Source organism: Lytechinus pictus, chromosome 9 (genome assembly GCF_037042905.1).
Source record: "Lytechinus pictus isolate F3 Inbred chromosome 9, Lp3.0, whole genome shotgun sequence".
Lineage (NCBI taxonomy): Eukaryota > Metazoa > Echinodermata > Echinoidea > Temnopleuroida > Toxopneustidae > Lytechinus > Lytechinus pictus.
In genome coordinates this window covers 3,930,918-3,944,992 of record NC_087253.1, presented here as the reverse complement: position 1 = coordinate 3,944,992, position 14,075 = coordinate 3,930,918, and the positions used below count along the sequence as shown (strand labels likewise).

Below are 14,075 nucleotides of genomic sequence, written 5' to 3'. Positions count from 1 at the left end.
GCGCGCGCGATCGTCTATTTTTCATTCAAGATCTCAGCCTCACTAGGCCTATGCCGCCACCAGCTTCAGACGAGTTCTTCTGTCTTTTTGAATTTGAAAGCGATGACAGCGTCGAAATTGGACCATTTTCTTGGATATTAGACACGGACAAGGATGTGGATCCTGAAAGCTATGTCGATCAAGCTGTTGAAGTTATGTGGGTCAGTGGCAGCAAAACGGAGAAGTATCGAGCAACAGTGTTGGCTGTAAATAGTAAGTCCGTACGGTGTACCCATGCAACTCAGTCCCATGCATCATGCATGCATTACTATACGATAATTGTGGTCATACATATTTACAATGACGTACATGTCAACGAATACTGTCAAAAATACATATTCTCTGCATAAAATCAAATTGAAAATTATATGATCGGCTGCACAATCTCATAATGAACACATCTGATGTCATACAATATTTAAGTCTAAAGAATTTAACGTAGGCCTACATATTTTTCTTCAAGTTCAAATCGACTTTCAAATAGATCTAAACCTTCCAAAAAGAAACTGCGTCTGCGAAGCCGAAGACAAACGTGTGCATGGCCATGGGAATGTAACATTATTGTTGACATGCTCACTCACTGCCACCATTCCTAATCCTATATATTCTTGTCATATGTGTAAAACACCTTGTGTATGTTAGTAGATCTACTTGTGACTCATTAACCCAGGCATCAAGGACGAGAGCTATTTAAAGGCTAAGCCTAAAGGCCAAATTGATCATTGTTTTCCTCTACAAATTGGCAACTCGTATTTGTCGTAAATTTTGTTGGCCATTATTCGTTAAAATATCACTACCATCCCACAAATATGCGGGGCTTAGCCTTAGGCACTGATGGGTTAACAGTCAATTGACATGGTCCATTGACTTGTACCACTACCAGTATTACAGTCAATGTACTATTAATTAGATCTATATTGATTCAAATTGTTATTTTGGTAAAAAAAGGTCTACAATTGCACACCCCCCTGGCATTTCAACAAATATTTGGCCGATTGAAATTTGCACAAATTGATGCTCTACTTGTAACTAAGTAATAATGATTGATATGTGACAAAAATTTCAAAGAAATTCGAAGGCGGGAACTCACGATATCGCCTTATCGGTGTCAACATGGCAATGGCTGCGATTGCGATGCCGATGGAGAGTAGTTGTTGCCTCCGATCGTACAACCAATTGTGATGGATCACAAACAATTATAACGCTGTGAGTGTGATAACATTAACAAGACTTTTTACATTTTTTTCTGTTATTTTTTCCCTTATAATTTATATTCATAATGGAAAAAAGTTTATCACATGTTATGATCAGCGTTATTATTGTTTGGGATTGATCACAATTGGTTGTACGATCGGAGGCAACAACTACTTTCCATTGCGATCGCATTGGATGTCGATGCCGATATCGTAATGTATTAATCATTATTAGAGCATCAATTTGTGCAAATTTCATCTCAATCGGCCATACACTTTTGAAATGCCAGGGGGGTGTGCAATTGTAGACCTTTAGGCTTTACCGTTATTTTTGTTAACTGAATTTGACTTTGTATTTGAATGTTCTACTAGCTACTCTTCTATATTATAAACATTGTCTGTGATTTATGTTCTGATGTTCGTACATTGCCATGATGTTGGTATATTGCAGTGAGTGCGATGTAAACAGTGGCACTGACCACATGATCACGTAGTACTAGTAAATTTCCAAGACCAAGCCTCACATGCATTATCAACATGTCTGTTATTTAACTCCGGGCATCGCTAGCAGATTTTTTTTTTTTTTTTTTTTTTAATTATTTTAAAGCAGTTTTTCGCTGCGCATTACTCCCATTAGACATTTTTGGCTCCGGATCACTAGCGCTGTCGCGCTAGCGATCCCCGGAGTTACATGTCTGTTAACTCCGAGGATTGCCACGCTGCGCGTGGCGATCCGAATCCACTCAAAAGTGAACAAAAAAAGTTCACATTTGTGCAGCTGAATTCAGCTTTAAAATAATAAAATCATGCAATACTTAATTACCACCAAAATATGACGCAATATGCTAGCTTTGCTGTGCCTCCATAAAAGAATCGGATTTCCCCCTCCATTCGGCACAAATTCAGTCATTTAATGGCTTCCGAGACTTCCCTCCCGTGGCCAACTGCACAAATGTGAACTTTTTTAGTTTTTTGTTCACTTTTGAGTGGATTCGGATCGCCCCAGAGTTATGTCTGTATGTGTGGCGCTGACGAGCTGCATGAATGATGAGGTAGGTACTAGAAATTGACAATCTGACATAAACATGATTATGTGCATGATTATTTTTTAGAAGTGCCCTAGCCTGTTAAAAAAAATTTTCGGGGTCTCCCTGATATGTTAAAGCAATTATCATGATTATGGAGACATTTGAAAAGTGATTTTTGTATTAATTATTTCCATAAACCAAACCAAATGAGGAGTGGGAAAGCTCCAAGTGAGTTTGTTTGAAATTGTATAGTTAATTTTTTAATTTGTTTCAAAATTGTTTAAAGGATCCAAGGATAATCTCATCAGAAAAAGGAACAAGATGTGTGACGGGCAATCAATGGAGACTGATAAGGAAACTGGGAGAGGGAAGAGAAAGAAGAAACCAACACGCACATACATGTATTCATCTTCGGAGTTGGAGACGGATGATGAGGAGCCTCAACCAAAAGAAACAAAGGTGTGTGTACATGTGTCATATGATATCCCAACACTGGAAGTAATTTTTGATGACTGACAGATTAACAAAATCTTTCTATCCAGTTATCATTTACAAACTCATCAACAAACATAGTCAATAAATCCTTTACAGTTTACAGAAATAACATTGTTGGCTTTGTTTCAATATTATGCAGCTCAATCATATTTATAAACAAATGTTCTGGTTAAAATGTATAAGGAGGGATATTTGTTTTCAATTTGTAGAAACAGAATAACATGTTTTTGCTCTTTTTTTAAATTTCTTGGGTGCTTAATACAGATGGTTCTAAGCGTCTACATATTGCTAAATTTTTCTTCATGAAGTAACTGCAATCGCCAATGGTTGTGTAACTTGTGTGCCTAGACAATTCCCAAGATGCTAAACAGTACTATTTAAAAAAAATCATAAAATTGTTTTTACTTCTATCTTTTCCTTTTTCAGAAATCAAAATCAAAAATTTCACAGTGCAATGAGATGGCCAGGGATCTCAGGAAGCAAATGTTTGGTGCCAATGAAACGGTATGTGCAGCTATTTAAACACCTTGGAATTGCAACTTGCAAGCGTGATTAATCTAAGGTACCTGTTGATGCATAGTAAGCTATAAGTTTGTTCACATATGCAAAGTGTCCTAAAATCACTGTTATATGACAATTAACTAAATGCTCAGTCCTGGGCAAGTCCAAGATAACGCGCGTGTTACGTATGGGACATTTCAGAGGCTTTTATTTCCAGAAAAATGGTGTAAAGGAACTTTGATTGCATTGAATTTAACCATGGTGATTGATATCCAGGAGAAGTGTATTCATGTAAAAAATTGTGAGAAATGACCTTGACAATGAGATTTTAGAAGAGAAAATGTGTGCTGTTACGTATGGGACCAGAAGAAAAGAGATTTTTTAAATTTCTTTTTCAAGTTGAAATTGCTCAGAAAGTATTTCATTTAAAACCTTGAAACTCACTGTGATAAAAGTCACAGCACTCAAGTTTACCAAGGATAAACTTCATGTAAAAAGGCAGAAAGCTCTAAGTACAGGCTCTGATTAAAGACAGATATGACGTGTTACGTATGGGACATTTTTTCCCCTATTCGTTTAGTGTGTGGAAAGCGTATATTGGATTTTTGGTCTGGTTACCAAAGTGAAATAAGCTGTAATTAATCAGATTTGTTTGCAAATTGTCAGGAAAATGAAATTCCAATAAAATTTACAACCATAATCATATTTGATTATATTTTTCATTTTTATCTATTTTGTTTCATACGGGCATGCTGCTAATCAACCACTAACTGATTTGAACATGTATTTACTAGTGCTAATTATTATAGAAGTTTTGATGATATTTTTTTGTTTTTTTTATTTGGGGGTGGGGGCAATTTTTATACATTCACTGGGCTTTTAAGTTGTATAATTAAACTGTGTGAAAATGCCTTTTCTATTGTTCAAGAAGAACCACTTGAGTAATACCAGCTATAGATCTACAAACAAGTATGATCATTCTGTGCGAATATAATGAACCACCGTGCACCGTTCTTGGTCTATATTAGTGTATTTTCCCTAAATATGAAATGCCATGAAACAGTTGCATGATTTCTAAAATGAAAGCATACACACCCTTGCTTTTATCAAATACATCTTTACTACCTGTAGATTTAATCTTGAACAGGGGGGCCACAATATGAAATAATACACAGTTAAAATTCTTGATGTTGTCACAGTTTCTAACAAAACTTTTCTGAAAGGCTATTTTTTATGGGCATCTTCTGCATCATCACATAATTTTTGTAAAATTTGTTCTTTTTTTTTTTTGTTATCCCTCTTCACTGTATTTATCTTACTCAGTAGCTACACTTTCCTCTGTAAAGATGTGAATTTCTTGATTGGTAGTAACTGGTGGAGGTAAAAAAAAAAATCTGTCTCTGGTTCATTAGCAAAGCTGAACTTTGTTTTGCAAGACTTGTTTTCTTCCTCATGATTCCGAGGCTGACAGTAATGGCAACTGTCTGATTGTCATATATTTTCACCTTTCTTACAAATTAATAAATAAGAGGGTATTTTTTAATCAAATTATAGCATTCTTTCAATCTGAATCAGGTTCTTCTGGATGGCTTAATGTTGTTGCATTTCTTGAAGAACAAATGTGCTCCTTCATATTCAGATTGTTCTCAAATGAAGTGATGACTTCTGTATGGATTATGCTCTACCTAAATTAATATATTTTACACATTTCATGCTGATTTATTTTACCTACCTCTCCCCATTTAGAATGCAGCAGTCTAGTATTGTCTCAAGACAGTGGCTGCAAGATTGGGATGCATGCTGCAGGCTCATTGACCATTCATGTACTGAGAAACTATTGATGCCTGCTGCATGTACATTCGCATGCAATATATATGGGGATGTCCCATACGTAACACATTGTCACATACGTAACATTATTTCATTTGCTAATTAAAAATGGGTCTAATTGTTATTTCTTTTCTTTCTAACCAGTATCTAACTTCTTAGCACAATAAATTAGAACTTCCCAGAATATCACTGCAATAACTTTTACAAATTCAGAAATAAACTAAAAAAATGTCCTCAATTTGTTACGTATGGGACAATCGCTGATAGGACGCGACCTAATTTGCATAATTAATTGCATCGTGCATAAATTTTCATACCAAATTAAAATAGATGATGAACCTCTTAGGTCCACATATTAATAAAATTTCAATTGTGTTCCTTTAAAGGTGTAGATCAGTAGTGGTTTAGGAACTCGAAATGTATTTGAAATCAGGTTAATGGGTATTTATATAAAGAAAACATCATTAAAGAACTATCGTGGAATTTTGGACACCTAATTTTACTTCTGTGTGATTTTATGAATGAAAAAAGGTTGATCTTGTATCCATCGAAGAGCGAAAATTCGTTCGTAAAATTCAAATATCAATACACACGGCCGTTATCGACTTTTGTACGTGGGCCACGTACAAAAGTAAATATCTGTTTTCTTTGATATTTCAGCCATTTCTGAACCGATTTTGATCAAATAAACGTGACATTTGTTTAAAATTAATGATCTTACTTCAGTATTTTTAGTTATTTTCATTCCAGCTCCCAAAATAGTTAAATGGTTCCAACGCCCTCTCGCCCACTACTGATCTTCCTCTTTAAATAATAATGATTTTTTTATATTTGTCCCATACGTAACACAGCATTTCTAATTTATGCAAATTAAGTCACTGAAATTTGCATAAATTTGCATGATACAATTTATTCCTTCACAGAATTTTAAATTTCAACTATCATGCTTCAAAATGACACCAAACATTTCAATGTTGAGCAAAGATGAAATTTTGTCTTCTCAGGGGACCTTATCTTGGACTTGCCCTCCTATTGATTGCTACAATTTTAACACATTTGAATGAATCCTTTAAAATTTTCATTGAACATATTTAGCTAAGTAATTAAACATTATAAATGTACAAAGTCAATATATTTAGTTAGATAAGTATGCTAATTGCCATGTAAAATCTTACAAATCCTAATTCACAGTGAAACCTTGTTATTGGTCAAAATTAACTAAATCCTGTTATGACGAGGTAATTGCGCTGGTTCACATTCATAAACCATACTTTTTAACTAGTGTCCGATTTGTTATCATTCTGACAGAAAAAATCAAATGGACGTACGGCAACGGGAAGTGGAACAAGTGGTGAGATAATTGACCTGAAAAAGCAGTTGGAGAAATCAAGGAGAGAGACTGAGGATCTGCAGGTGAAGCTGACTAAGGAGAAGGCAGTTAGGGAAAAGATACAGCAACAGCTGTTGTTTTTGCAAGGTACAGTATTTCCTCCCATTATTTAGTATTCAAATGCTTGGACAATACCTCATAGTCATATACCTCACATATTCGTTAAACAAACCTTTAGTTTATGGTGCCCTTTTGAGCCCATTTAAATAATTCATGTTGAATAGTTGGTAAAAAAAAAAGTTGGAATGAGGGGACTTGTTCCATATGTTAACAACTCTGTATAAGCCTTCTGAACTTTGTGAAATTCATGGAGTGGCTTCTTTTTCTGAGGTATCCCAATCTCTCAAAGAAGTTTTCTACTTTTTTTTATCTGTGTCATGATCTTATGTTTGTATTAAATCTCCAGCTCTCTTCTCCATTCTAGAGTATTCAGCTTCGGTTTGGCAAATTTTTCTTCATATAATACCTTCATAGTTTTAAATAGTTCAATTTTTAGTGGTATGAATAAATATCTATGTTATTTTGTTTTTGTTCAAGGAGTGCCTAAATTCATCGAAACCTTTAAAGGGTTCATAGTGGATATGGAGGAGATGTCGAGACTCAAGGTATGTTGTGAATCTTAAGGGGTGGTCACACTGGACATGACTATACCCACGAATTTGCTGTATGCATGTGGTACGAACTAGTGCTCTATGTCTACTGTTCACATATTTGCCAATGCCATGAGAAAGCAGTAAGAATCCGATAACACTTCCATCAAGAATGGAGAAGAACCAGTACGATGTCTTGCGAACTCAGTATGATTGCAGTAAGAATGGTGGACAATACCTATGACATTCTTACTGCAATTGTACCAAGTGTGTAACCCTCGTACTGGTTCTTCTTTCTTGATGGAAGAGTATCGCATATTTACTGCTGTCTCACTGCATTCTTGTGGCATTCGCAAATATGCATACAGTATGCATTGAGCATATGTAGGTATGGTCGATACATGGCGAACTACGATCGTACAGGTTAATACCGCAGGCAAATGTGTACAGCATTTGTGGGTATAGTCATGACTGTGTGATCACTCCTTTAGGCAAAGCGATTCCAGGCCAGCGTGCATTTGTGTTTATGATGAATTACTCTGGATGGATCGTTATATTGTATAGGTCTATGAAAACTGAATCAGTGGGAATTAGTAACTATTTAGAAGTCATTTTTTAGAGGAGGAAACATGCATGCAAATCTCTTATGCTATTTGCTATTTTCTGTTTGCTTTTGTTTCCTTTGATTGCTTGACCTACTTTGCAGTAAAATCTTGGTAAATATTTGATGGTATGAAATATGGATTTTCGTTTTCATTGGCAGGCTGATCATGAAGAGATGCACTGTCCATCAGGAGGGTCATCTACATCATCCTCGCCCGCTCGTTCCTCGCCCGCTCGTTCCTCCACCCAGTCCTCCACCCAATCCTCGCCATCATCAGCACGACCACAGGTAATTACTTCATGTATAAATATTTTAGTTCGACTAAGTGGCCCAGATTCAAAAAGAAAATTTGTACATAACCATGATTAACATTGATTACTGCTCGTATACAAGATAACAATTTCTAATTATATGATGGTTCGAGCTTGCAAATCGGCAAAATATTTCAGAAACATTTATTTGTTGCATTAAGTGTGTACTGTCAATATTGTTAACAGTATTTAGTCCTCACCAGGCCAGGTTAGTCTATAGCCCGCACCCCCCCCCCCACAAGAAATCTCGGCCGCAGAACGCGCCGCCGCCACGAAAGTTGGCACCATAACCTGCGACATAATCTACAAGATTGTAATATTTTTTTGAAAAAATCAGTATTGTTAATTATGCAAAATTATGCGAAATCCCTTTTGTCTATAAATCTCGAAATATAATTGACAATATGCTCAATTTGTGCATCATCATATTTTATAACTTATAACATGTTTTCAAAATTGCGACAGCCAAATAATTCCTGGTGTATTTCTTTGTTTTTGGAATTTCTTATGTTTTTTTTTTATTTTATTTTATTTTTTATTGTTTGTTTTTTCGATGGAAAAATTATTTACCATCAGTCAACAATTTTTAGCCCAAAATCAAAAGATAGTTTTGATTGAAAAAAAAATTAATGAAGCTTTTTTCTCTTATTGGAAAAAAAAATCAGTTTCCATAGGATTTGTACACAAATCACAAAATTTAGCGATTTCCGGGCTAGCAATCGCTTACAAAAGGGTATACACATGGTCGTTGCGAAATTTGGTCTCATACGATGCGGAAGACTTCGATGAAAAAACTCCTGAAGTCGCGCGGCAATACCTGCGTGCGTTGCAGAATTATCGTGCAAAAAGTGAGGGGGTGGAATCCAACCCCCGTCCTCCCCTTCCTGCGCACAGTCAAAAGATCCATCTATTTTATCTATCAGTTTACAAATGGTATTTCATAGATGTGAACAATGGTTTGTATAAATCTTTGTTAATTTCAACCATTGCATTAAATATGTTACAGTAAATTTACCCTCATTTATGTTGGCCATGATTAAGTCAGTAGGGTATATCAGCATATAATCACTAACCATGTTGTATTTTCTTAAGTCCCAACAGATTGCCCTTGGATCGAAGGTCTCTCTTAGTCGAAACGTCCTCGACAGGTGCAACGCTGGTGATTTTCGCAAGTACACCTGCGATTTGATGCTGGCGGTGTTCGGCAGGCCTACCCTACTGACCTCGTCACTGACTGGTGCGAAGAATGTGGCAGGTCGCGCAAAGCCACCTCTGGACAGTGACAAGCTTCAGGGGATAATTAGTAAGTAACAAGACTTAGCTCATTATTGATTAAACATTTGTCAAGATGTACAATTTTGGTTTTTGTGTTTAAATTTGTCAGCTTTACAAATTTGGTGGGTGCAGATAATATTATGCAATGCCATTAATGTTTCATTTTAATCATTAACCCTCCGCTAACAAAGTGGTTGGATTTTAAAATTTTAAAATTTGTACATGTGCACATGAAACCCCTTATAACGAGGTGTTTGGGACCATCGATTTTACCTTGTCATAAGCGGTATCTCGTTATAAACGGCAGATTCAATAACACATATAGAAACACATTTACAATTGGGACCAAAGGATTCTCCTCGTTATAAGCGGTACAGGGAAACCCCGTTATAACGAACTCGCTTATAACGAGGGGAATCCTTTGGTCCCGATCGTAAATCTGTGTTTTATATGTATTATTAAATCTGCCGTTTATAACGAAGTACCGCTTAATATAACGAGGTAAATTTGATGGTCCCGACCACCTTGTTAAAACAGGGTTACCTGTACTTCATTATAAGCGAGCTCGTTATAACAGGGTTTCCCAATATCATGATCACTTCTGACAGATGTACCCGTCCATTATGTAATTTTTACTCAGATTACAAAGCTACCAGCAATTTTGATTTGATAATATTTTCTTCATTCATTGTTCGTTTATAGTGGAAAATGTGTGCCATCATGGACATTACATATTTGGGCAAATTATGTAATGGATCCTGATGGTACACATTTTATGAAATAGCTGAACATTTGATGAGCCAAATGTTTGTAAACTTGTAGTGTATAAACTTGTTCATAGCTTTGTATTCAAAGTACAAGTTACATCCTTTAAATTGTGCGATAGCGGAAGCAGGATTTTTTATAGTTCGCAATCGAAGATCCATCTAGTTCATATTTGTAATGTCTTTGACTCTGGAATAGCCCGTATCAGCCTACTTATTATAAAAAGATATCACTGCCCAATCTATGCAGGGCTAGTGCTTAGCTTTTTATTTACAGGTGAACATAACACATTAAATATATTTGATCATAGACTTGTGTGTTGTAGAACCTAACAAGTTTGTGGCTAATACAGAGCTTCTTTCTTATTTCTAGTGGCCAAATAAAATTTCAAGTGGCCATTGGCACCCAAGTCGTGCTATGATTCTCATTTACCTACCTTGACTATAATCTTTTTTTTTTTTTTTTTTACGTGTTCCTTTGCAGGTCATGTCAAGTCAAAGTTCCCAGGAGTGTCATCATCGGAAATCCGCATCGTTATGCGGAACAAAGTTGGCAACGAAATTAAGTTGGCCAAACGTAGATCTCAACCGAAAGAGAACCAAGCCAAAGAAAACCAAGCCAAAGAATTAAACCAAGAACCACAAGATGAGACCGAATGAAGCACTTTGTCAAGATGACTAATTAATTAATAATGAGCTAAGTCTTGTTACTTACTAATTATCCCCTGTTCACTGTCCAGAGGAGGCAAATTTGCGCGACCTGCCACATTCTTCGCACCATTCAGTGACGAGGTCAGTAACATGGGCCTGCCGAACACTGCCAGCATCAGAGGACTTAACAAGCACATGCATATTCTGTTCCAAATATAATTTAGTATGATCATCATGATGCGACCTATCCGAGTATGCCATGTTTGGTACGTTTCTGGCACTTCTGAATCGCCCGTCGCTCCTGTGTATTTTTTTGGTTGATTGGAATATGTTTTAGACCACAGGCATTGCTATAATGCTTGCTACAGACCAACATTAAAAAAAATAATAATAATGTTTTAATAGGGGCCAGAATTATCCTTATCTGATATATTAAAGGTGCTCCTGCATCGTTTATCATACACACAGTGCCATCTTGCGCACAAACTAGCCTAGTTCAAAATGGCGATCTGTAGCGTAGCATCCCAACGCTTGATGATCTTTAACATTTCACCTGTTTCTAAAGCTATTTTGATAAAAAGCTCTTCATGGGCCATCACATCAATTCTAGGCATGTATTGTGTTTTCCGTCCAGCTGGTACTAATATATTAAATTTTATGTTTTGGCATGTGGATATCAAATGACAGTGCGCACGCATCAATCAGTGTTCTTTGTTGGCACCCTTCTAAACAAATAAGTGTCAAGAACTTTCTTGTTGAGTAAATTTTGATCTGATAAGGAAACAATTTGAGATTTTTTTGTGCAAAAAATGGCATTTATATATGATCTACGGATAAAAGCCCAAATTCACCTTGAAGAATGGAATCAAATCAGACTAACAAGAAACTACGTCTCTTGGAAGACATCAAAATTTATATGGGGAACCTAAATTGCCTCAAACATGCATTAAAATTTGAGACATTTGGTATTGTTAATCTGGTCTTTAAACAAAAGCGAATGGAATTAAAATTGCTTTTGTTATGATTTTGAATGACGGGAATATACCAAATTATTTCATGTTCCTGATTGTTCCGTACTCTATTTGCCAAAGATATTGCTGAAATGTATTCATTGTGTGCTGAAAAATAACTTTGATAATGTGTATGCGTTTGACGCCATTTATTTAAGTGGCAAATTTCCTCTCGTCCTTTAAAAACTTTGCCTTGTGCCAAATAACAAAGTATGCTCATGTAACATTTTAAAGGCATTGTCTTCTATATGTGTACACAATATATTTACCCTACTTATTTGTTGTGTAAGGTCACATTGATAAAGTGCTGTAACAAATATTGTTATATTATTGATAGATTATCTGTAGTAGTTATAAAAAAGTACTAAAGTAGAGATGTTAGATATCTTCATGTTTTTGTTGCAACTCAGTACAGATGTTTTTAACTACAGTTTTGAGATATTATTGATAGATTATCTGCTACAATTTCTACATATATGATTCATTTATTTATTTATGATTCATTATTTTAAATAATCATATTTTACTTCTATTTACTTACCTTGTCAAAGATTTTCTTTGCTCTTCATTACCTATAATATATATTTATGTTCAGTTTAATTCTCCACTCAATTCAATCTTTATTTGGAAATAAAGATTGAATTGACTGTATTATTCGTGTTAATTATATATTCAAAAAGCTGCATCACTTCGCCGTGATCCCTCGCATAGGCCTATAAAGTTGATTCTATCCTTTGGGTTTATGTCAGGTTTCTATAGCTTCTGACCATACGAGCATTGAAAGTTAAGGGGTTTATGGGACGAATTATCGACTAGGGCCGTCCATAGCTCAGTCGGTAGAGCACCGGGCTAGCAATCCGGAGGTCTCGGGTTCGAATCCCGATGGAACCCCATTTTCTTTGCTCTTTATTACCTATAATATATATTTATGGTCAGTTTAATTCTCCGCTCAATTCAATCTTTATTTGGAAATAAAGATTGAATTGACTGTATTATTCGTGTTACTTGTCAAAGATTGGAAGGAACTTGATTGATGTATGTTTTTGTTCCAACTTGGATACAAGTACGTGTTTTACAACTCAACAGTTCTTGAAAATTTTATAGACTTTATATGAAGCGTAATCTCAACTTGCCTTTACCATAAACATTGTGCTCGAACCTAAAACTCGTTAGTCATAGTAGTTATAAAAAAGTACTAAAGTAGAGATGTTAGATATCTACATGTTTTTGTTGCAACTCAGTAGAGATGTTTTTAACTACAGTTTTGAGATATTATTGATAGATTATCTGCTGCAATTTCTACATATATGATGCATGTGTTTAGTTTTAATGGTTTTAAATAATCATGTTTTACTTCTATTTACTTACCTTGTCAAAGATTGGAAGATTTATGTTTTTGTTGCAACTTTGATACAAGTACGTGGACAGTGTTTTACAACTCAACAGTTCTTGGAAATTGTATAGACTTTTTATATGAAGCGTAATCTCAACTTGCCTTCACCACAAACATTGTGCGTGAACCTAAAACTCGTTAGTCATAGTTGTTATAAAAGTACTAAAGTAGAGATGTTAGATATCTTTGTTTTTGTTGCAACTCGAGTACAGATGATTTTCACTACAGTTTTTATCATGTAAAATATTAAGCATATAACTTTAACTTGCCTTTACTTCAACCAACCATTCAGCCATTGTGTGTGCTAAAACTTCAGGAATCCCGTTACCTCAACCAACCATTTAGCCATTGTGTGTGCCAAAACTTAGTCATGTTAGTAAGAAAGTACATGATTACAGATGTTAAAACATATATATATATATATATATATATACATATCTCAAAATAAACTTTTTATAATATTAATACTTTTGTAATTTTCTTATTACTGTGATTAAGCTAAATGAAATTGTGATCGTTTTCATAAAGGTGTGCAAGTACCGCAGTAGCACCAGGGTAGTACCATGGTACAGGTACCACGGTACTATCGCAGTACTATCGCAGTACAGGTTTACAGGTACAGCGGTACTACTGCGGTAGTACCGCAGTATAGGTACCGCGGTACTACCGCAGTACAGGTACCGCGGTACTACCGCAGTACCTGTACTGCGGTACTACCGCAGTATAGGTACCGCGGTACTACCGCAGTACAGGTACTGCGGTACTACGGCAGTACTACTGCGGTACTACCGCAGTATAGGTACCGCGGTACTACCGCAGTACAGGTACTGCGGTACTACCGCAGTACAGGTACCGCGGTACTACCGCAGTACAGGTACCGCGGTACTACCGCAGTACAGGTACCGCGGTACTACCGCAGTACAGGTACCGCGGTACTACCGCAGTACCTGTACTGCGGTACTACCGCAGTATAGGTACCGCGGTACTACTGCAGTATTACT

General features: G+C 35.9%; 1 protein-coding gene and 1 non-coding gene across 4 annotated transcripts; both read left to right on the top strand.

The window, feature by feature from the left end:
• The first annotated feature begins 40 nt into the window (after nucleotides 1-40).
• Nucleotides 41-13,539, top strand: LOC135155471 (uncharacterized). Of its 3 annotated transcripts, none has more exons than XM_064104501.1 (8): nucleotides 41-252; nucleotides 2,547-2,719; nucleotides 3,182-3,259; nucleotides 6,395-6,563; nucleotides 7,014-7,081; nucleotides 7,830-7,958; nucleotides 9,074-9,284; nucleotides 10,505-10,777. In XM_064104501.1, exons 1-8 carry the CDS (start codon nucleotides 51-53, stop codon nucleotides 10,678-10,680), a joined length of 1,206 nt encoding a protein of 401 aa, XP_063960571.1. In that variant the 5' UTR covers nucleotides 41-50; the 3' UTR covers nucleotides 10,681-10,777. The 3 variants fall into 3 exon arrangements, with proteins under 3 accessions (XP_063960571.1, XP_063960573.1, XP_063960572.1); XM_064104502.1 differs by having other exon boundaries at nucleotides 110-200; XM_064104503.1 differs by lacking the exon at nucleotides 9,074-9,284 and having other exon boundaries at nucleotides 10,505-13,539.
• Nucleotides 12,502-12,572, top strand: TRNAA-AGC (transfer RNA alanine (anticodon AGC)). The gene has a single exon. It is a non-coding gene; the product is annotated as a tRNA-Ala (tRNA).
• Nucleotides 13,540-14,075: the final 536 nt, after the last annotated feature.